At 32.6% G+C, this 24,266-nt stretch overlaps 3 protein-coding genes across 6 annotated transcripts in view; 1 reads left to right on the forward strand and 2 right to left on the reverse strand.

The window, feature by feature from the left end:
• Positions 1-280: 280 nt before the first annotated feature.
• LOC130621942 (glycosyltransferase-like domain-containing protein 1) lies at positions 281-8,670 on the reverse strand. The gene is made up of 8 exons (XM_057437312.1): positions 8,190-8,670; positions 7,616-7,783; positions 6,774-7,004; positions 5,659-5,768; positions 3,695-3,839; positions 2,941-3,011; positions 1,457-1,548; positions 281-1,121 (listed from the first exon to the last, which is right to left on the reverse strand). The coding sequence occupies exons 1-8, from the start codon at positions 8,393-8,395 to the stop codon at positions 1,050-1,052; spliced, it is 1,095 nt and encodes a 364-aa protein (XP_057293295.1). The 5' UTR covers positions 8,396-8,670; the 3' UTR covers positions 281-1,049.
• A 919-nt stretch (positions 8,671-9,589) lies between these two features.
• Positions 9,590-14,258, reverse strand: LOC130621943 (actin nucleation-promoting factor WASL-like). The gene is made up of 5 exons (XM_057437313.1): positions 13,693-14,258; positions 11,722-11,808; positions 10,885-11,184; positions 10,520-10,631; positions 9,590-9,749 (listed from the first exon to the last, which is right to left on the reverse strand). The coding sequence occupies exons 3-4, from the start codon at positions 11,131-11,133 to the stop codon at positions 10,542-10,544; spliced, it is 339 nt and encodes a 112-aa protein (XP_057293296.1). The 5' UTR covers positions 11,134-11,184; positions 11,722-11,808; positions 13,693-14,258; the 3' UTR covers positions 9,590-9,749; positions 10,520-10,541.
• Positions 14,259-18,093: 3,835 nt separating this feature from the next.
• Positions 18,094-24,266, forward strand: part of LOC130621473 (collagen alpha-1(II) chain-like) — a 30,521-nt gene continuing 24,348 nt past the window's right edge. For 2 of the 4 annotated variants that reach the window (XM_057436758.1, XM_057436759.1), the window contains exon 1: positions 18,094-18,345. In XM_057436758.1, coding sequence (XP_057292741.1) covers positions 18,273-18,345 — 73 coding nt within the window. In that variant the 5' untranslated portion in view covers positions 18,094-18,272. Of the gene's footprint in view, positions 18,346-22,838; positions 22,942-24,266 lie in introns of those variants that run through there. The other 2 variants (XM_057436761.1, XM_057436760.1) reach the window with 2 other exon arrangements.

Here is a 24,266-nt window from a genome sequence, read left to right on the forward strand (position 1 = left end):
CAGTCGTTAAAAAAGGTTCCGCACTTTGCATCAAAAACCTTTTAATCGCAAATATATGTTCCGCAAAAAAAATTGAAATTAGACCTTCATATCGCAAAAATAAGTTCCGCAAAAATTTCAAGGTAAACGCATGTGGTAAACATGACCTGAGAAAAAAATGAATTGTCAGTCATTTGTAAAGCTAGAAGACACCTATCATTACTATGCACTGTTTTTAGCGAATTCAATCCAAACTTAAGTTTTCCAAATTATATGGTTGGAAGTTTGAGAGTGAGGTGTCCTAAAGTTCTAAGAAAGCAGAGAAAAGCAAAGTGTTGCATGTGCTTGCTTAAAACAAAGAAGCTCTTGGAAGAAACCTGTGATGCTCCTCTGTTTCTGCCATTAGGAGTTTGTCGATACTTGACCTTTTTTGAGGTTAATCGCGCAAATAATTCAATAAATTTTATTTGTTTAAATTTTTTTGAACTTTACTTATAATCAAACAAATAAATTCAAATTATACACGGATTAAAAACTAGATAAAAATAAAATAAAGATAAAGCTTGGTGTTGTAAGGGAAGCATAGGAAGGACTCAGTCGAGAAAACAGTAAAAACATACGCATCCTGAATATCAGAAAGGGAACAAATCGCGTGGCGTACAGAAACTTGAAACCACAAACCAGGTTAAGCTACGACAATAGAATAGCAAAAATTCAATTCACGAAATCCCGCAAAACTAACATTTTACACAAATCATACGGAACAAGCAACTCACGCGAAATACACAAATCAGGAGAAATACGCTAATCATGAAGTCTAGCTTAACACGCGAAACTATCAAATCATGCAACATGCAAATCGTGGGAATCTCTTCTTTGTTGAACATTTTTTGTTTAAAAAACGAAAATATAAATGCAGATCAAATCTTTTAAACAAAAATCTGTTCTTACGGATGGAAAATATCTAATTATCCAATCATCTACATGCACTCAAGCACGACCATCACCAATTTACTATGGAAACGACTTCTGCATTCATCACTAATTCACTATGGAAACGACTTCTGCATTCAACATTTTTGCATGATGTGCTCTAGGTATTTCGCTTTTAAAACGTTACAGTCAAATCTTGACATATTGACCTAGAAATAGAAATATTAAAAAAATTCTAATACCAGGAAAACGAAAATCAATTGGTTTCTCAAAATCTAAAAATTAAAGTAATACAAAACCGAACAGCTTATTTAAGATGTTTTTACACAAAAAGGGTAGTTAATCAAAAACGTTAAACAGCTACCAAGATTACATATCAATACGAGATTGAAACAAATTAATACAATTTCCCACCGATAAAAAAACTACGTGTAATTCGAGCCTAATCATGACACATGCAAAACAACGTGTAATTCGGGCCTAATTATGCAATTTTCCACTGATAAAAAACAACGTGTAATTTGGGCCTAATCGTGGGATGTACCTGTATTTTGTGCTTCCTAACGACATCTGGCCGTTTGCAGAAATTCTTTAACTTCTTGTAAAGTTGTTGGCATGTATTGTATAAATAGTCAGCTAAAATAAAGATGTATTGGTAAAGTGAACTACACCAATTCTCAATTTACCATATATGGCAACTTTGTGCCTTCATCTATGGCGTGGTATACACCAATGACCTTACCCGTCAGAAACTTTTTAGTGACAGAAATGCTAAAAGGCGTTGCTTTTCTCTTATTAGGTTTCTCACGTGTTTTTTTTTTCGCCAATAAAATATGATAACATTGAGACAAAAAACTATGCAACAGTGAGGAAACATTGTTGACTTGAAGAAACGCCAAGTGGTACGAAATGTTTTCTGTTTCAATATCTGAGAAAATACATAACGTTCATTTTATCCTGTGTTTTTACACCAAAGTTTTGTTTTTTAATTACAAAAAAATTATAATACTTCAGAAAAGAAGAGTTACAAAATGTTGTATGTTAAAACTATGCTAATTATCACTGTTGTTTAATCACATTTTTTGCCTTCCCATACATTAGGTCCAGTTCTTGCGTTTAGCACATTTTTTTTCTCTTTGAAATATTCCTTAAGGGAAAAATGATGCGGAAAAAAAATCTAAAAAATAAATCAATCGAAATTCAGAAAGCGAACCTGGTTAAAAATTTTACAATGTTTAATTCCAAATTTTTTGAGCAGGACGGACATTCGCAATTTTTTATTTCGTATTTTACCTTATTTTCGTCTTATGTTTTTTTCACTAAATTTAATATAAAATTAACTTTGGACATGCACAAGAATGACTGGTCGAGATTACTATTCCCAATCTTTAATTTTTTTTAAAAAAAAAAGTTCTGTTCATTTTCTTCCGTTAAAGTAGAAACAATATCTTCCATAAAGTTTTCCTATTATCAGCAAACTTTTCAGAATTTTTTCCAGAAGTAATGGCCACCCGAAGTATTTCTTGATGCAATACGTGTTTACTGTAAGAATAATGGTCTACATCTTTGTTTCTACCAAAATAATGTTTCTAATACTTCCTGTTAAAAAAAAATGCAAAAATAAATCCTATTGATGGCATTCTGATTGCATTATTGTTACAAAAAAGTAGGAACTTTCAACTTTTTTGCGACGACGCAAATAAACAACCAAACCTTTGTCTTGTGAATATGTGTAAAGAACTCCTTAGAGTATTTTCCCAATAATGTTTTTTTTCTTTTGTTACCATTAACAGATGCTGTTCCCATGTTATTTTATTCCGTAAGCATTTGATATAAAAATACGCGACAGCAGTGAAAATATTACACACAGAAACACGGTTAAGCTTTTAACGGTAAACCAGTTAGAACAAAGAACGAGAAATTTTTTATTTTTACAATTTCAAGGGTTTAAGTTTTTTCTCTGTTTTTTCAGGTTGCTTTTCAAGCACTTTTACTACAAATTTTGCGATAATTAACTTTTTTCATTACCTGGGAAAAATTCTGGATAAACCAAGCGATTAGGACACAATGGATAACAGCCAATGGATACAGCTTCCAACCTTAATAGAAAATCACGTGATCAAACAGTAACACACAATGCCAATTTCGATAGGTAATGTAAACATATAAAGATAGATATAACTGGATTACTGAAATAAAAGTAATGCTCTTTTAGACATATGAATTACCCAGGCTTTACTTACTTAAAAAAAGGTTGGATAAACATTCTGGGAAATACCAAGTCAGTTTGTACAGAGATGATAGTTTGATCACCGTTCTTCGACCAGAAATGGATCGAAAAGGAATTTGTTTTTATTCCAAAACGAAAAACCGCAAATTCACGACCGACACGAATCTCGAAACAGATATTTTTGGACGTTTTATTTCATCAGGTAAGCAAATCATACAGACCAGTAATGAAAACATATATAGTTAAAAAAAAACTTTTTTAACTATATATGATTAACTTTTTTAATCCGCAGCAAGTTCAAGGCGACAAAGTCAAACATTGATGTATTAAAAAAGGTCCTTTACTTTAAGACTGTAACATGAAGCAACTTCGTACACAGCTCACTACACATTTACCCCGTTTAGCTATATGAGTTAGAAAGATTTACTAGATTCCTACAAAAATAATTGTTGTCCTAGATGTTAAAGTGTCAAAAGACCTTCAGTAATGTGGCATTTTGGAACGTTTAAACGCAGTGTCTTAAACAGTTGTTAACTTCTTAAGAACACCTACATTGAAACACCAAAAAATTCATGCTTGGCTGTTGAAATCGCAACATCAGCACTTCCCAGCACTTTCCAGTAATCTTCTTTCGTTGGTTGATAACCCCAGTTTAATATGCGGATGGATAATTTCTTCTTCGCTTCGTGGAATATTTCTATGGACAAAAGGAGCAAGTAAGAAATCCATGATTGACTAATTAATTGATTGATTGATCGATTAATTGATTGATTTTCTTTTCAGTATTTATCCCTGTTAAATTTTATCGCCAGACATCGCCTAATGTTTTAACTCAAACTTAAATCCGCGTGTTTATTTTATCACTGCAAGCTTTTCCCTTGAGTTCTTTTTAATAATAGCCCTTTTCTGTGTGTAGTTGTGTCACGAAAACATGAAATGCGATACACAGGCTTCCGTCTATAATAATAAAATCTCCTTTAAAAGGTGTACAATTAATAGCTATTCAACCTATATTTTCAATTTTATCCATTGGGGGTTAGTACTAAAAGAAAGAATTTCTGCAGGTTTATAGCAATGGCGTTAGAGAAGACTAACAATGACGAACTTTCTTAAAACAAATTCCTTTAATACATCATTTTAAAATCATTTTAATTGATCGTTTTAAAGTAGTGTTTAGAGAAAACTTTTGTACGAGTTATTGTTAAAAACACATGTTCTTCTTTGAGTAACATATGATAAAAAAAAAACCTTTCCCTGAGTTTGCCTAAATACATATGACTTTGCCTGGGTTGAAGTTCGTTCAAATTTAAGAAATTTGAGTATTATACTTTAAAATAATACGTGGATTTTTACAGATGTGCAAAATAGGCGTGTTCCGTACTTTTTACCAATCTACATTAAGTTGATTAATTTTTTAGCAAAACTTATTTTCGCAAAGTCAAAAATAAGTCACAAATATAAATTTTCGCGAATCGGTCTATTTCAGATATTTCGCGAACATTTTTGTTCTTGAATGGACCATTACAGATTTTTTGCAAATTATTATTTTCGCAAATCAAGCATTCTACATTTTCTCTGTAAGCATGAGAAGAAATATGTTGATACAATATTGGTTAAAGAACTGTACTGTCAGCCCATAGAGGAGATTATCATGGGTAGGTTTCTCACAAAAAAACGAATATTGACATCACCAAACATCTTATTTGGAAGAGTTGTAAAGATATTCGTGAATACAGAAAATTTAAAGAGGAAAAAAACACATTTGTTTTTAATTATTTTTGCGAAGATTAAATTTAACGAATAATTCATTTCTAGCTATTTATTTTCGCAAATTGAAAATTTTCGCGATGATAAATTTTTGCGAATATAGGTATAATTTGCAAAATTCGCAAAATTAACCTTTGCGGAAATTAATCTACTTAAGGTAATTAATCGATAAGGCCTGTTTTCTGGAAATTTTTATAAAAATAAGAATCTCACCCTGGAAAAAAATCTACGCAATTTCGCATTAAAATGAACAAATGCAAGCCCGGCTTATAATGGAAGTAATTAGGGTGAAAAACTGGACAATATTTTTCGGTTTGTTTCTTAACCAAAATATCTCTATAATAATAGCCAGCGTCTGTCTGTTTGTCTGTCTGCGACGGAAACACGAAATGCCATGTATAAGGACAGACAACGCCGTAGATTTTTTCACGGGTTTACGACTAGTCTCTATAATAATAGCCGTAGTGTCTCTGCGCAAAATGGTACTCAGAGCAGGGAGACACATGAAATGCGGTATATAAAGGACTGGTGAACCCGCAACGTCAATCGACTAGTATAACATATTCGAATAGAATATACCGCTATTTCTGATCTCGTCAATATTCTTCTCCGTTAAAGGGATTATTTTTGCACACTCTAGAGGGGTAAAATAGCGAAATCATATTAAGTCTTTTTTATGTTTTTAAAAATCTTTTTTCAATCAGTTACTGTATTTGAAAGCATTTAAATAATTTGAAAATCCATATCACCTGGTATGTCAGTATATTCTTGTCCAAGTATGGATATTTTGAACGGGAGACATTCATCGTGAAGTCGAAATAAAACTTCGAATAACTCTTCCGGATTTTTATCGTGTTCCCTGTGAAAAAAAAGCAAACAGTTCAGGTGGATGTACAAAAAAATTGAAAAAAAAGTTACAGCTACGTTAACATTACACATAAACTTCGTAACGCTGCTACAACTTTTTCTGTTTACAACAGTTCTTTTTCAGACATTTTAATGTTCCGTAATTACGGACACCCTTATTTCAGGGGGTCCAATGATTCATTCCATTCCTGCCTGGCGTTTTGGGGGCGTTTTATTTCTGGGATAGGATTCCACCCCTTTGCCTTTGTATATAATTTCTACATTTGTTGCTCGTTAGATTTGAAACCTCTTCAAGCTTTGGCCACGCCCTAAATTCAGATAATTCAGTTTTTTTGGCAATGACGTCATCAAATTCGTAGAAAAATGAAGAATTTAAGATTTATAGACAAATTGTATAACTGCTTGGAAAACCATACACATATAAAAACATTTCTGTTCAACTTCATCTAAGTCCAAAAAATTGTTGCTATAGAGGAGTTTGTTCTAATGTCAAATAATAGTAAGGAGAAATCAGAAAATTATACACAAGCTATGAAAAATGTTTGAGCGGGCTGAGTCAGTCTTCCTTTCCAAAGGATACAGCAGCTGTTTCTCTCTCTTAACCAACCTAATCTCTTGAAAATATTATGTCCAACAACAAATAAGCTATTTCCTTAAAAAAGCGAGATAAATTCGTTAGTTGAAAATTTTTGTAATAACGGATTTCATTCAAGACACCTTAACAGAGGAACTTCAAAGGATTTCAAAATTCTGGAACGTCCGCGCATACGTGTGGGAAAAAAACAAGGCAACATAAGAAATCACCGGCTAATTTCAGGATTACAAAATACAAAGTTGCAAGATTTACAGCGATAGTTTCTTTCCCGCATCAGGTTTGCTCGCTGATAACTGTCTGTTGTTTACACATTCTGCCAGTGCATGCAGGGCATGTGTCCATTGCTTTCAATGCATAAAATTACAACATTATGTAACACTGAATCTAATCTATAGTCCTTACCATCTATGTGCCCATACTATATGCAAAGGTTCTTCATCGTTATCATCCAAATTTGTTTCTACTTTGACAGGTAAGCACAGTGGAAAATACAACACTTCACATTTTGGTGCGATTTTGTCAGATAAATGCTTTGTTCGATGATCTGGCATAAGCTTTAAGAAGGAATTGATGTTATCCAAAAAAGACGTCTTGTTGTAATAAGAATTAAACAGAATTTTGTCTGCAGCTAAACTAAATAAAAGGTAGCAGGTTCATGAAATGCTTATATAAGTAAAGCTGACCCTTCCTAATATGCAGGGTGTTCGCTCAATATTAACTCCTCATCAAGCATTTCGGACATTTTTGATTAAAATTCCTGACATTTCCATCATTTTTCCAGCTCTTTAGATTTGGTACAGATTAATCTTGGATTACCCAAGAAAATGTAATTTTTATATAAGCATAATGATAAATTAATTCTTTAAGAGCAGATTTAAAATTGAATCCTTGCCAATATTTAAAAAATTACAATAGTTCTGAAAGACCATTTAAACCAAGAGATTTTTTTGAAAATATCAGAGAAATTGTTGATATTTCTGACCTTTTCCTGGCAATTTTGCCAATATTTTAACAATTCCTGATTTTCCTGACAGCGTGGATACCCTTATATATCAAAACACATACTTCTTCGCCATGGTAAGGAGAGTAAAAATGGAACATTTTACATAAAAGAAAATGTCAAACGAAAAGAACTTAACAACAAACCAACATTAACAAACTAACAACGACATAAATATAACAGCACCAACAACAAAAAATTAACAAAAGCAAAAAAAAACAAAAAAACATGTTTTAAACCTCACCAAGATATAATTTGACTGTAACCATGCTGGAAATCCCGGTCTTTCTGATTGCGTACAGGATAAACCAATTGGTTTTCATGAAAATACAAGATTTTGTGTGCACTTATAAGATCAGGTCGCAATCCAAGCAATTCAGCTAAGTTTGTAACAGCACTAACAAACACACAACTATAACGAATTAACAAATAATTTTATGAAAATTTGCTGCAACTTTTCTTTATCGAGTTGAAGCAAAAATCAATAGTGTCTGTTTGGACTTTTTGGCACAAATGATACAAATGATACAAAAACGTTCATCAGAACAATAGCAAGTTTCAAATGAAAACAGAAACATCTGCTTTTAGAATAAAAAGAATTTGAAAGTCAGCACACTCTACCGTCATTCACCACATAATAAGTATGCAATACATAATTAGGCAGGTATAGTAAATACTTTTGGTTGACTGGTGGCATACTGGCTTAGTTCACCTTTTACTTGCCTTTATAAGCACAAAGCCTCTTTCCAAGGAGTTGCTTTTAAAATTTGACCTTTTCCGACAAAGCTAGGAAAGGAAGACAACAACAAAATTCATACCTATATGGTGATGCAGTCTCTTCGATATGTTCTGCAAAATACAATGCACTTGTTCTCATTCTCCATTGCCACTTCTTGTCACTCATAACTACTTTATCAACGACTGCATCAGTTTCCTCTTGCAGGATGACATTGTGAAGAAAATCTGTCAGCTGTTGGTGGGATCCACCATAAAAAGGTTCCAAAAGTAGAATTTTCGAAGCCATTTAAAATTCATACTGCTGAAGATATTGTTGTAATTTATATGATAACAACATAGCAATGTTGCAACCCTTATTGAACTTGCCAAACTATTGGTTTATAGTACTTAATTGTGACATAAACAAATATTGCATAGCATGTTTAATATTGTAAAGATAATAATTGGAAAACTAAAGTAAAGTTCATAGTATTTGAATGACACTTCATCAGCCGGAATCAGTGAACTCAATTCTATACTTTGACAATAAAAGAATACGTTTTAAAATTCTTGCAAATTTTTGTAAAAGCATTACTTCGCGAAAGTCTATGTTTCCGAAATGCAAAGATTTTTTTTCATTTGCGAAAAGTTTTTTTCTGCAAATGCAAAGCATGAATAACTAAAGAAATTTTTCAGTTAAAAATGCAGCAGGAACAAATATAAATGTATTTATTTATTTAAAGATTTATACATGCTAAATTAAAATAAACATTAAAATAAACATACAACAACAAAAACAGACCAGCTGTAAAAAAGCAAAAACGGAACAATAATACATGTGTGGATGTCTATTTAAAAAGACATATATTTGACAGATTTACTTTTCCCTAATGCTTTTCAAAATTTACATCACAGAATTACTGCTAGGTAAGTCTAAATGTATGATCATTTCACTGAAAAGGCTGTTGAAGGAATTGTATAATTTTCATATTTAAAAATTAAGCTATGAATATCAATTAAAACTTTCTTATTTCAAACAGACTATTTCATATAGTCTTTTAAAGGTGTGAAATCCACAGAACTTGGTTTATTTAGTCACATTTGCTATTTGGTATATATGTATGTTGTACACCCAGACCAGATCTGATTGGCAACGGAATATTGCTACAAATAGAGACACCACAAGGTGTTTATTACATTGAAAAATGGGTGTTTGTCAGCATTTATTAGAGTTACCGTAGGTGTTTACAGAGAATGGGGGTTTATTGAGGGCTATTAAAAAAATGCAAATATTTCGCTACTATAGGAATAATTAGACAAAAATGTGTAACAGCATGAGATTTATACTAAGTTAGAGTTTTATACTTACATAAAAAAGTGCAAAAAATTATTGATAGACCTTTTATTGGCTCTCCTTACAAATCAATTTTATATTAACTACTTCAGGAAGCTAAAAGGCAAAAAAAGAGTCTGGTTCTGTAAGTAAGAGCCTAAATTCATCTTTGTAATACAGCCACAGCCTTAATTGCATACAGTACAAAAAGGCTAAAATTGCCAGACAACATAAATTCAACATGATGACAAATTTGTCAAATTTGTCACTTATTAATCCCAGTCATCATCGTCAAGGTCTTCATCTTCGTTGTCGTCACCATCATCATCTAAATAAGAGTCGTTATTGTGTTGCAAATTTTTTTTAATTTTTTAGTTAACAAAGTTGTTTTTTTTTTTTGAAATAACTATTCATTTGACGTTACTTCTCATGTTGCTTTAACTTTTGCACAAAAAGAAATTCATAAAATTTAAAGGAGTAAAAAAAGGCTTTTTTAGACATCTCATGACAAGAAATTAAAAGTATGAAAAATTGAAAAAAATTTAAAACATCAAATTCTGAACAACACCAGGTTCAAGTGAGGAACAACAGTAAGATTATTTCGCTAAAAGAAACGAAGTTCTGTTTTTCTTTCTTTACTAATGTAACAAATGTTATTACGATTTCGTAAAAAAATGTTTTTTTAAATGTTTGGGTTCAGCAAAATAGGAAACAAATTTGCAGGCTTTGAACTCTACAATCCTTTCATCATAAAATAATTCCGAAATATATTGACATGGAAATTAAGGGCTATAAAAATACGGAATTTAAATATAAATAAAAAGAGAAAAAAATTAAGGGAATTGTCTAACGTATTATAAATAAAATGCAAGTCAGAAAAAAAAAACAATGACCCATTGGCTATGTGCTTATTAAAAATTTATTTTCCTTAAATATTAAAAAAAATTAATCCAAAGTTCCTAGTTTTAATCCTAGTTTTATCATGGCAAGGCAAGTCTGTTTGAAACACCAATCTCAACTGTTAAGTGAAAGAGCACCCACGTAATATAAACGATTAGTCCTGTCAATACAAAGGTTTCTATAAAAAGTAAAACCTACCAGAAACTTGAATATGAGCAGATCATTGAGCCAAAGGTTTTGCAAGTGCACCTGCAATTTCATCTAGATCTGATGAGGAGGAGTGATCTTGTTCCATTTCACTTTGCGACACCTTAACAGGATGGTACACATTATTAATGTACATGCAAACAGAAAAAAAAGCAAAGAAACAAATTAAAAAATATTCCTTTAAGTTATTTCATATTCTGATCTGCATGTAAACTCATAACAGATTATCACAAAACTGACATATGTATTTTAAACCTGTTATAATTCTTTTAAAAAATGATTGATAAATGTCATTTCAAACAGGAATTGCAGAAATTTGTAGACCTTTACATGTATGCTATAAGGAACTTACTTACAGTTTTTAATTGGCAACCTTTTCTTATAGCAGACAATACATCATCTCGTCCATCTCCATCAGCAGGTTTTTCGTTAACTTCAACCTTGTTTAATTGTCTCCCTTCATGAATCTGGTCCAACAGTCCACCTTTGCCAGGACCACTGCTTGGTGGTCCAGTATTCATATAGGTGGAGGTGGGGGTGGAGCCGGCCCAACCGTAGATGGAGGTGGTGGTGGTGGTGCAGCACCCATGGTGCAGTAAACCCATGTGAAGGTGGTGGAGGAAGTGCAGCTGTCCTCATGGGGGGAGAAGGTGCACCTAAAGAAAAGGTTATAAATTAAAGGACCATGTCTTTTACAACTCGGTGCCATAGTTTATCTTCGATCTAACGAAAATTATATTCTGTTTATTTATTCAGTATAATTTTGAAATTTATAACATTACAGTGATTTTCATTAAAGAGTTTTGTTATTTTTGCAATGAAATAACCATTCTATTGGTCTAAGCACACATATATTTGAATCTGGCATAACGAAGGTGTAGCTCTTTAAAATCCATCTATCAAAAACTATGTGCTCCAAGTAGTTTTGTGTCCTAGTGTTCTTATGTATTACTTTTTCTTTAAAATTAAAAATATAATATATAGCTTTGTTAGTCTGGTAAAGTGGGAAATTTAAAATAAAAACTAATAAAGACAGTGGTTTAAAGCGTGTAAAAATACAACTTTTGTGTACTTTTGTATGTTTAACTACCACCATGTAACTCAGACTTTATCAAAATAAACACTCCCAGAATATTGTGATATACTCACGAACTGTTTTTGGGTTCACAAAAACAACTTAGAAGGGCACTTACACCTGCTTTAAAGGAATGGAAATGTGGTCTTGGTGCGTTATATTTGAACTGGTTGTATAATTCTTGTCCCCAGACTATGCTTCTTTTCTAAAAGTAAACAATGATAAGAACATTTGTGGAATAAAACACCTCTGACTTCTCAAAAATGACTGTGGCATTTAAACACGTCTCGTGTCTTCAAAACTTCTCAGAATGATGCAACATGTGAAAAAATGATTTCAATTAAATCAAACGAAAACAGAAAAAGTCTAGCTTCTTTGAAAGTTACATGTACATCAAATTGTATCATAAATGAATACCATCTAAAAGTGGTTTCCATAAGACATTCAGTATAGGCCAAAATAAAAAGATCCAATGTTTTAAGCACTTCAGCCATGTAATTTTTTTTTTTTTTTTTTTTTTTTGAAACAATGAAACTTTAAAAAAAATTTCCACCTCATGAAGAATAAAAACATTCAATTATGTATATAAAGATTAACAAGAATAACTTTTATTGAAGATTTTATTGTTACCAGGTGATAAAATATAAGAAGCACATGAAAAGCATGGGGGGAACCAATGAAGTACCTTGATTTATTTGAAAATGCAATATAAATGACTTAGTAAAGAGATAACATGAAAAGTAACAATAAGGTGTTTAGGTCTTATTATGAAAATAAATAGCTAGAAGAATGTCCTAATGAATATAAACCTTTATTATGTTATGCTGATGTTATAACTGTTTAATTTTCCTCTTCTGAACAGGTTTCATAATTTATTACGTATATGAACTCTCTCCGTCCTAACATTCGTTTCGCTACAGAGGTTGAGCAAAACAACTGCCTTCCTTTTTTAGATGTTTTGGTTAGTTGTGGGAGTGATAGTTTTTGTACTAATGTCTATCGTAAATCCACTTTTAGTGGTGTTTATAGTCATTTTGATAGCTTTATTCCTGAATATTGTGATAGGTTCCATCAGAAATTAGTTACCTTAAACTCGTATTATATAAAAACAAATATCCTAGGAATCTTATGGATATTTGTATCAAAGTTTTTCTTAACAAGATATGTCTTCCTAGTGAAAAAATAGTCACACCAGTTCCTAAGACGGAATTATTTATTATGTTGCTATTCCTTGCCAGTTGCAGGTTCAAACTCGTTTGTCCCGCATTTTTCGGAGTAATTTACCACACTGCACAGTTCGCTTTGTTTTTCGGTCTACATGTGGACTCAGTTCAGGGGATTCAGTTCAAGATAGTATCCCCAAGTCATTACGTTCTGGCCTCGTTTACCACTTCAAGTGTGGTGGCTGAAACGCCACATATTATGGTAAAACTAGTCACCACTTTAAGGTCAGAATGTGTGAGCACTTTGGAATATCGCACATCTCACTGATAAACATGTGAACAGTGTATCATCCTTCAGTTGTCCGGGATCATAGATTTCTATGTAATTACACTCCATTGTTTTGTAATTTTACTAGTATAGGTAGTGAGAGTAATGATTTTAAATTAACTCTGAAGGAGAGCTTGCTCATCAACCAAGACAAACCTTCTCTCAATAGAACTATTACATCAGTACCTTTAGAATTATTCTAACATATTATTTTTTATTGTTAATAATTTATATTTTTTGTATAAATCTATAAACTTATAGAAAATATAATTTATACGTGATCATGGTGTGCGGAAGCCACAGAAAATTTTTATTTTAAATAAGAAGCAGGCTAAGTATCCGTAGAATTAAAGATGTTATCCAGATAAGAAGATTGAATTGGCTGGGGCACTTGGAAACAATGGAGGAGGATAATTGGGTAAGAAAGTGTAGAGACTTGATAGAGTCACAAACTGAGCTAACAGTATTTAGAGGACTGGAAATGAATATGAAGCATTTTGGACATGTTACCAGTTGGCATAAGAACGTTCAATTACTCCTATTGCAGATTATACTATTGATCACCAGTTTAGAGTGTCTATTAGTAACATTCACTCACCAATATTGAATCACCGCCAAGGGAATTCAAACCCTGACCTTCTGCACACAAAATGCGAGAGTTATATATAACCACTAAATCACTGCACACAAAAAAGCTGAAAACAAACAGAGTTTCTTCTTCAATCCTTCATTGAGCTTAAAAAGTCCTTTAAAAATCATTTTAGTATTATTGATGTTGGTCCCTCCCTTTAGCATCTATGCTGTTGTAAAAAAGTTAAGCATGTAAAAAATCGTGCTTTGTGAGACCTCTTAGTAGTAGTTGTTATTGTTCTCAAATGCAACAAAATTTCATGGAAACTAAATTTTGGGATTTGCAATTTACGTTGAGATTATTTTTCACTATGTCTAGTTTTCAATGGTGTTTTATCTTGCAAAGAAAAATTACGTGAAGACCTTTTTTCTTTAGCCAGGCCTAGTTTTCAATGGTGTTCTATCATGCAGAGAAATCATTCTGTCAATGTTTTATTTGCAAAAGTTCGAAGAAAATACCAATCACAGCCTGTCTAACCAGCCATTATATGAGCATTCATAACCCGGTCACTACGACATAATCAGGGCAAAAAAAACATAATCTGGCCATGCGTACATAATCCGACCGTCCTGTTTATAAGGCTGTGTTCACAATCTGGGCAGAACACATCCAAGTATTTGCCTGACTGTCTGAATAATATTCCTCCAGTCTAAAATGCAGCTTGAAAAACCGGATCCACATGTAACAAACTAGTGGTCTGCTAGTATAGCTTTCCTTTCTTCCTTTCCTTCTCAGTTTTTTTATCGGTCTGTGGGAGCTTTTTTGTTGTCACCGGATTAACAAACAGCAAAATGTTGCACGTCAACATTTTGCTGTTTGTTAATCTGTCCCCAGGGGGTGTATTATAACTGATGCGAGAGTGATTAGGGAGAAAAATTGACACGCGTATTGAGTTTTGGAACTGTTAAAGTAATATTTAGGTTGATATATGTAAAGAAAAAAAATATTACTCGTTAAACACCATCTTGCTTTATGTACAACACTTACGAAGTCTCCAGGACTTGTTAGTTTTTTATGTATGGTGATGGACAGACTGGATCATAAACTTTTAACTTGACCATCTAAAGTGGTTTATTTATTTCAGAAGGGATATTAAATGATCCTTTTTGTTTAACGTAAGAATAGGGTTGATGTCTTAGCTTGATGTCTTTTTAGTTCATCATATTAATGTCGGCACCAGTGAGTACTGAAAATACTATCCTAAGTGAAAAAAATTACAAAAGGCTAATAAAAAAATGTACAATGTTTGCGTGATAAATTTACAAAAGTCAAGTAACTCTATTTCAACTTTTAGCTATTTAACACAATAATAAAAATAATTGCAAATCTTGAATCAATTTTTGGTTATAAATGTTTTTTTTAATCCCACTCTTCGTCACTCGATCCATCATAACTTGATTCATTGTCTATAAAATTAAAATATACAGTAATTACAAATTCGATACGATATTTTCTTATTACCTATTGCCACATCGTTATAACCCACAATTTTGGTTCTACCCATTTAAAGTGGCTTTTTTTGAGGTACATTGGGCGGTTTTGTGAAATGGGGCGGCAGAGGTGGGTTTATTGGTCTAGTTCTACTTTTTTCTACTCCAGAATACACTGCTTTATTGCGACGCACTGGTAAGATTGGAGCACAGCGTGGATGTGTTGCTACTAGTAAGAAAACAATTAGAAATATTAGAAATGGAATAATGTTACTTTTTGGTCAACTTTTATATCTCTTGTTATCAGCAGACGGAGCTGTGATAAAGGCGGGCGCAAACCGGGCAAAATGTTGCCCGATATTTCGACCAATAAATCGGGCTAACATGTTGGTGCGGTTTGCTTTACCATATATTATTCAAACAACAAGCGTTCTTCGATGTTGATGTTTGAGTTCAATGTTAAAAACAGCTTTCCTCTGTCCCACTGTATGAGTTTACGTCATGTTTACGTCATGCATCTCTGACGAATTCTAAAAATATATCCAGACTCTTTTTTGTTCACAAATACCTTCAACGCATTTGGTACCAAATAACTTAGATTTATATTCAGTACGTAGTTGTGTTTATTCTGTTACTCATATTAAGTCAAATTTCTCAACGCAGTAAAAATGGAAATACTTATACAGCAAAACAATAGACCATTCAACAATTACCTAACGCAAAATCATCCAGCCTGAACTTTTGTTCTAAAATGCAAGTTATTGAATATTACGTAATAGTATTTATAATCACGAAGATTTGCTAATTTAAATTAGTCGGAGCTGCTTTTGTGGCTGCAATACATCTTGATTATCTGAAAGTCAACACTCAAATCACCACCGAGGAACAAGTGTTGAACTTTAAAGTTTTATTTGGATGGCAGACAACTCACCTGGTACCACTGTACTGATAGTCTAGTTAACTAAGCTTTCTTCGAGGGTATGAAAATTTAGATTCTCTCATACTAAAGCTTAGACGGAAATAAATGTGTCTAAGCAAATCCCCAAAATTCAAATCCACTAATTAACACAAAATAATTTCTCAGGGCAAACCCCGAATTAGAATCAATAAGCACAAAGCAAGGGTGGTCATATCGTACCCTCTTGAATATTATGAGAATTGATTACATCTGTTCCGGTGTGTGAGGTCATTCGCGCTCAAAACTAATGTTTTCCGATAATGATCACGTGATTAAAGAACAAGTAACTAATCAAAAAGCGCAGGAATTTTGTTTGGGACCTAACGTATTTTTTCCCATCTTAACTATTCCGATTTTCCGGTGGTAAGAAAAATTATGCTGTGTCTCTTGGCTACTGGACTGAAGAAATTGTCCTTTAAACCTGAGGAATTTACGAGGAGTTAGATGGTGGAGGAGGGGGAGGAGGTTGCATAATGAAAAATAACAAAATTGGGGGAGAACAAATCAAATCGAAATAATTGACATAATGGCACGTGGCACGTAATGGTCCGAAAATCCACGAAGCAAAAATAAAACAGATTAAGATTAGAATTGTACTACAAATAAACAAATAAATCTTGTCTCTTCGATCTGTTTTCTGCGCTTTCGCTTAAGAAAGTCTACTAGTTTGATCACAAACTTTCTATGGTTGAAAATCATATCAGCGAGTCTGTCTGTTTAATTCTAGGACAACCTCTTCCCCCAGGGGTTCTTTTTTGACAAAATACCTTGGGGCGAGGAACTATTTGCCCCGGAGTGCTAGTTGAGCCTTTTTGACAACAAGTTTGCATTTCTTGTTGAGGTTAAATTCATCTCTATATTAATAACTGTCGTCTGTCTGTTTGTCTGTTACGGAAACACGAAATATAAAGGACGGCGACCCCGTGGATTTTTCCACGGGTTGACAACTAGTACATTAATACTTATTGCGTTTGTTTTGGCTTCGTAAAGTTAATAACGACTTTTAGTAAATTTTAATCACAATGCTGGCTATATTGTTTTTAGTTGTCATTGTTCACGTGGTGTTAATTAGCCATTCAAAGTCAGGAAGTGACAAGAAACAGATGTTTACGAAAAGCGAGAAGAATGGGAACGATGTTGTCCTTAAAAAGAGTCTTGGAATGAGGTTGTTCGGTGTCTTTTTTAAAACGACAGTCAACTGTGATGTGGTGCAAGCCTTAAGTAGTATTTTTATCTTTCTGCTTCAAAATGTACAATACGTGACTTTGATTTTTTTTCTTTGATCGAAACGAGGTCGAAAAAATGGTTCTTTGTTATGAATAAAAATAGAATTGGTTATAATAGTCTTAGTACTTCAAAACAGAAATCTTAGCTGAGCATTTTGAATACAGCCAAAAAAAAGTAATGGATGATAACAAGTAATGGTAATACTATACATATAAGCCTATAAATTATCTCAATAAGGATTGATTAAAATGGAATCAAATATCACTCGTGTTTGATAACTTTTTTTTTCACATGTTGAATTTCTCAGTTTATCTTGTTATTTTTACTAACTCAAAAAACATAATTTAAAAAGAAAAAATAACTTCTCATATTTTATAGATACATGTTTTCATAAGAAAAAGTTACATCAAAATATCTTTAATAAATTTATCTTTAAATTTTAAAATAAAATAATTTAGGAGTCTTTTTTTAATATTTTCCTTTATTTACCCATCCCTACATTTCAACCACATAACAAACGACAATATGCGAAGTCACTATCGTATATTGTATTTTCCGCTGAGCAAATTAAACCACGGCGCGTTTGTTAAACATAACACATCCAGCGAATCGAGAAATTTTGTTTCCTGTCCATTTTAACGATATTGTTTAGAAAACAATATGTACAGTCACGCTACATTAAACAAGAAAAATGTCAATAGTGAGTTTGAATTAGCACTTCCTTGGTTTTGACGCATGCGCACAAGCCAATTTTAAGCCAGAAAAGATGGAAGCTGTTTGCTTTGTTTTACTAAGGTAAACCCAAGTGAAATTTCGAGTAGCGAGGGTGACCACTGTTCCCAGTAGTTGTGCTTTAAAGTGGTTAACAGCCGAAGGTTTGTGGTAGAAAGCGGTTGTAGTCGGTGTTAATACACCGTTTGCCCGCTATTATCATGGCTAATAGGCGTTGGCTTGTATGTTTTATTGGTTATTTTATGTTGGTTGCACTCTCAAATGCGCAAGACAGTGAGTACATATACATATTTAGAATAAAAATATCGTATTTCCCTGATATTTTGTGAATTAGTTACTGTATATCTAAGAAAACTACAAAAAAAAAAAAAGTTAAGTTTGGAAGGAGGATTTTCAGTAAACACATTGTTTTTGCAACCTCTCCACTTTCATTGTAAACTTTCATTGTAAGCTAAATCTTCACCGCTGTACAAGAAGTATATCTTCACCACTGTAATAGGGTAAATCTTTACCTCTGTGCAAAGGGTCTTAGAAGTTTTTGAGTTAATGCTCGTGGCGTTGTACATGACACATTAGGATATCTTCTTTTATTAGTACTCAACTTTTTAAAAGGTCGCGGCTTTGGCATTAATTGTTTATATTTGAGTTAAACAAAACAATAAAGAAATTTATCATTAACTTCTTTGTGGCAGAGGATATACAATGCTAAACTTAAAAACAAAAACAAAAACGTCGTGCGAAAATAACACTTTGGTGCGAGTTCCATGCTTAGCTGAAAACATGCGTAGCCCAACTTTATAAACTTAAAGAACCTTTATTTATCTATTTGTTTCGGTATTTATTTCTTATCTGTATTTATTTAATTTTTCTTTGCAAGTTTCCATTTTTGTATATTTTAGACTTTCATTTATTTTTTTAGTTATATTTCAGTTTCTAAAGAACAGGAAAAGAGATTTTTGTCTCGTTTTTGAGAGAATAATGTATTAGTCACTCCTAGCAAATAGCCTATAAGCCTTTTTGGTACAACAAGTCAGTTTTAGTGACACAACAGTAATATTAGAATTCTGTTTTTTGTGTTTTGTTTATTTGATATTTTTTGTTTGTTTTACACTCTGTTAACTTCAACTCGACAAGTCAATTTCCTCACAATGCGCTCTTATCAATTTCCTTTGCCGCGTTTTAATGATGAGACGCCATAAGAGCAAATTACTATAATTCCTGACCACCCAATCACAAATCATACATTTTCAAATTATATTTACTTAAACAAACACCACTCCCGAATTAAGTGTAACATCAATATAAGTAAAAACAGATTAAAAAAAAACATCTCCGATCTCCCTTTGACATTCTTCAAGCAAGAACTGTGTTTTAAGCTTTACTGTGTTTCGCGTTGTGTACCCACATTGATTAAAATTCTGTTGACAAATATATGCTTCTTAATGACGTTAAACCTAATTCTATTTATGCTTTCCATTTTCATATTGGTTAAGGATTAGGCAATAAAAACCGGACAGTGATTTCTTAGGTAAAATAAGCGAACCAGACAAATTAGATTTTGAATCTGCAACGAAAATGCAATCAGTACATATTCCAAGAGTAAAAGAGTATTTTAAGTCATTATCATTTCTCAGTCATTGCTACAAGTATTTTTGAATTTTTCAAAAATATTGTGCCCCTTTTATACTTACTCGTGTAGTTTTTTAAAACTAAAGTCTAAAACGTTTTAAAATGTCAAAAATTACGAAAATTTTTTACTAGATTCAAAACCCTTTCTTTCCTTACTTACTGTGTTTATTATACTGTGCGTCATAAACCTTCATTTAACAGAGACGATGTGTTTATAAAACAATGTCATTAATTTTTCTTTCGTTGTTTTTGTCTCGGTTATACAAACAAACAGTGCAACAGTGTTTGGTTTTCGCAACGATTTTTGATCCAGAAAAGACAGTTCTAATTATCTTTTGTAGAACATCCAAATACAATCGACTCTCGGATTACAAACACCCCAAAAACCAGACACCTCTAATTAACGGTCAAAGGAATTTGCATCGGTAAAACTACGGTCAACTTCTTAGCCGACACTTATATCAGCAGACAGTTTTTCGTTGAACGAATACCTGTCTGTCTAAATATTTTACTGGGAATCCTCTTTAATAAGGAAACAGGGTACTTTTACCATTTATCCATAATGTCACTTGTTGTATCAGCATCCCGCTTAACTACTTTGTCCATTCTAGTTTTCTATGGTGTTCATAAAAATATATCATTTTTAAATGAATCAGCAGTCGGTTTAAGTATCTTTGCTATCCCTTAATTAAAGTGGATTGACCATGCGTTACCAGTTCGTGACTTCTACAGTCGTTTCCTTCCGAATTAAAGTAAGAAAACAAGACTCTCCATATAACGCACACTTCTAATTAGCAAAAAGTAATTCCCCTAACCGGTAGTTGCTAATTAAAGAGTCCAAGGTTGCTTTGGCTTGAAACAGCTTTTCTAAAAAAGTCCTGAGACTCGAACCGGTCTCATATGGAGGGTTATGAACTTATTAGTTAATTTGCTGGCAAATGGACGACAGATGAAAAAACGTTGTTAAATTACTTAATACTTTATCAAAACTAATTCGATGAGGATGAAAACCACTAAAAAGAGGAAATGAATAAGGGAATCTGGCAACTTTAGGGATCAGCAAGATTTGAGACGCGCTTATTCTTAAAAATTTGACAAGCTCGCGCAAGAAACAATAGCTGAAACACAGGCTAATTCATAACAATTAGGCTGCATGTCGACCTTTAATTCATTACTATGGCACTTTCATATTTTCTGTTGTTTAAAGGTGATTGTGAACATCTTGTTGATGTTCATGCGGAAGTGTTCCAATAACCGGAGGACTTTGATATATGAGATGACACAATGAAGTACGATGGTCGTGGTGTTCACACCTAATTTATGCATATTTTGAAGAGGTGTAATTTGACCTACCAGTTGTTTTAGTCTTATTGTCACGTTAATGGCAAAACATGAAGTTCGGGGCCGTTAACACAGGGGAGGAGGGCAATAGGGGCCTTCCACACTTTTTTGTCTGAAAATTTTTTTTTAGAAATCTGGTATCACTGTTATACTATTAATGACTTAAAATCGATAGTTTATACAAGACATATGAGAGTGTTATATATATTGTGAATATTGTCATATATACAATATTATTGTCAAAATTGTCAAAAAGAAACGCATTTCTTATTTTTGCACTATATTTGATCAAATTTGATCGAAATAAAAGAAAAACTTTAAATGTCTAAAAAAAAAACACTTTACAGATACCGAAAAATCATTTTTTAGCATTCTAGAACTTTTAAAAATATGGCGCGACTTAATCCTGTTGTGACGACGGCCCTGAACATGTATCCCTTTTTACGGTAGTAAGACGTACAGGCTTTTTCTTAAAAGATTATACTTTATAAGAATATTTAAGATGAAGACAAAAAATTAGGAATGTTCTTAAAATCTGGTTATCTTGAAATTCGTGTTAAATGAACTTTGTTAACTCACACATTCTCATTAAATATCCTTTCTTATTGTTTATTTAAAGTATATTTTATCCTTACAAAACCTAACAGCAGCAGCTCATGCTGATTTTTACACGAGTCTGTATTATCAATCTCTGAAAAAATCTATCTGTGCGAAGAATATGTCCAAACGTTAAAAATATTCATGTTCCAACGAAAAAAACAATATTCTTATTGAAAAAATTTCAACAATTTTTTTCGCCTTGTTTGCTTATTGGATGAAGAAGTTCATTAATTTCTATCTTTCTATTCTCAGGAAGAATTGTTGGCATAAACGTTGTCAGGTCTTTGCATGGCATCCTAACAAGTAATTCAAAACTAGGAACAGGACCTACGCCACTGAGGAGGGGGTAGCTATAAACCATGTCTTAGGGCATTGGCATGGCAATTTTCACCCTATAATGATAGAGACATCACTCCTAGCGCAAAGGTTTACTGGTTAAATTTTCACTCTATGCACTATTAATAGCAATAGAAACTGCATAAGTTATCTTCCACGCACAAAATAACCAAAAAATATAAAATAAAAAAAAAAGAACGTCCTTTTAGTCAGAAAAATAACTGCTGACCGGAGGCCAGTAGGACAAAAAGGCGTAGCTTTAGGCGGATGGTAAAACCTTTGCTAATAAACGCAATTTAACTCAGGGTTCTTCTCTTTCGTGTAACAAAACTATATTATAAATTTCAGCCTCAGAACGAGACAAATAATCGCCTGCTCTCGCCAACCCTGATAGAATGAGTGGTTGTAGACTATGTCAAACTTTGGTTAGATGAGTACTGAGAAAGATTTTTCATTAAAGCTAAAAAAGTTTTTATAAACCAATCAAATTGATTTTTTTTGTCTCCATTTGTTTTATATTTTTCGTTATCTCATTTTAATGCATTAAATATGAATAGAAAAGTCGCGCAAATAATAATATACGCAGATAATTTTCTCGCGTTTTAAAAACATGTTGTGTTGTTGGTCTCTGAATTATAAACCTTGTCCCCAGGATTTCTTGTTTTCGTAATAAAGACCTTAAAACCCCTGGGAAGCCAAAAAACGTACAGTGTAGATAAGTAGGCTTTATTATGTGTTCGATAAATATGACCAGCCTGGCATCACCGTCAGGTAAAATCTTATTGGGAAGTTCCACCAATTTCGGGGCGTTCGGCAGAATATGTTCAAGATACTAGTTTGTTGTGAACACGTGATTTTGATAGTGCACGGAATTTAAAATTGTAAAATGGCGGTGCATGTGGGAAACAGTTTTAGATGCATTTGCGGAGTTTAAAGGAGAACTTTCAAAAAATGGCCAACAACGTAAGTGCTATACTTGTATTAAACAAGCTGCACGAGGCTTTTTTTGTGGTACTTGATTAATGTTTTTCTCAACACTTTAAAATGTGGCCAGTTCAGGATAATTTCACATAAACGGGACTAGCTGCAGAAAATAATTAAGCTGTTTAACTCAAGAATGTTTTTTCATAGACCAGAAAGGAAATAATAGTTTGGTGCAGATGATTTTTTAAAAATGTTCAAATTTTCTAAGTTTCCCTCCAATTTTGAATTCACTTGAATATAAATGTGCATTGTATGGTGGTTTTTAATGCTCAGTCATAAGTTTGACTAAGAAATAAAAACAAAACAAACACATTTTGAAGAAAAAATTAGTATTAAAAGGGTTTCCAGCCACTTGTGCAGTACCCAAAGCAATCAAATTTTAACATTTCTTTTACAGATTAGTTATTGAAATATCTACTGAAATACCTCAATATATATAAGCATAGCCTATAAGGCTTGTTTACAAGGTTTTGTGTATCTAGCTTTCTTAAAACTTTAAATGCCTTCAGGGGCGGATAGAGGAAGTTAAACAATTTAGTTCGTTATTTACAAAGTCACTAAGAAATGGGCGTTAAAAAAACGCAAGGCGTTTAAGGGCGTTTTTTACTTTCAATATGAGGAAAACCAAGCAGGGACAGGTCTATATATTAGCCAGTTTCATACTGAGATTTAAAGTTAGGTCTTGTAAGGTAAACCATTCTTTGAAGCTAAAATCATTGATTTAAAAAGAGGAGCTTATTCCAATTCCCATCTGCTTTTAATCTGGAAATACGTATTGCCAAGCACAACAACTTTCTTTATCCAACTTAACTAAAAGCAAAGCTTTAATAAAAAACATCAGGCGTTTTCTTTCTCCAGCTGACAAAAAACTTTGTACAAACACCACACATGCTAGTTACGGCTTCAAAGTTTCATATTCAATTCAACATGGAAATCTCTACACAAGTCAGTCGCAATAAATTTATCAGGGGGGTGTTGTACAATTTTTGTCAAGTTCTTATTTCTTTGCTGTTTTATGACCTTGATAACAAATCTTCAAAAGTAAATATGTTTTTTATTATTTTATTTTTGTTGCGAAAAATTATTGTGCAACGAAGTAAAGCATCATTTGTTTTTGTTTTTAACGGTTTTTAACAGTATTTCACAAACCACTACCCCTTAATGAATATTCCTCGCCTTATTTGACTTACGTGTGGTAAAATTACGGGGGTTGGTTTATGTTTTTTGAAGTCACATGTTACCATTATTTATAATTTTCACCCCCTAATACAATAAGTAAGTCGAAGTACAGCGAGATTGAATTA

This window comes from Hydractinia symbiolongicarpus, chromosome 12 (assembly GCF_029227915.1).
Source record: "Hydractinia symbiolongicarpus strain clone_291-10 chromosome 12, HSymV2.1, whole genome shotgun sequence".
In the NCBI taxonomy this organism is placed as follows: domain Eukaryota; kingdom Metazoa; phylum Cnidaria; class Hydrozoa; order Anthoathecata; family Hydractiniidae; genus Hydractinia; species Hydractinia symbiolongicarpus.

What these genes read in the sequence shown, in the direction of transcription:
- LOC130621942 (XM_057437312.1), bottom strand. Translation starts at nt 8,395, where the DNA reads ATGGCTTCGAAAATTCTACTTTTGGAACCTTTTTATGGTGGATCCCAC. An exon ending in GAGACTGCATCACCATATAG is followed by an intron (nt 7,784 to 8,189) that starts GTATGAATTTTG and finishes AATTCGTTATAG; the next exon opens with TTGTGTGTTTGTTAGTGCTG. An exon ending in TTAGGAAGCACAAAATACAG is followed by an intron (nt 1,122 to 1,456) that starts GTACATCCCACG and finishes TTCTATTTCTAG; the next exon opens with GTCAATATGTCAAGATTTGA.
- LOC130621943 (XM_057437313.1), bottom strand. Translation starts at nt 11,133, where the DNA reads ATGGGTTTACTGCACCATGGGTGCTGCACCACCACCACCACCTCCATC. An exon ending in AAGGTTGCCAATTAAAAACT is followed by an intron (nt 10,632 to 10,884) that starts GTAAGTAAGTTC and finishes CATCCTGTTAAG; the next exon opens with GTGTCGCAAAGTGAAATGGA.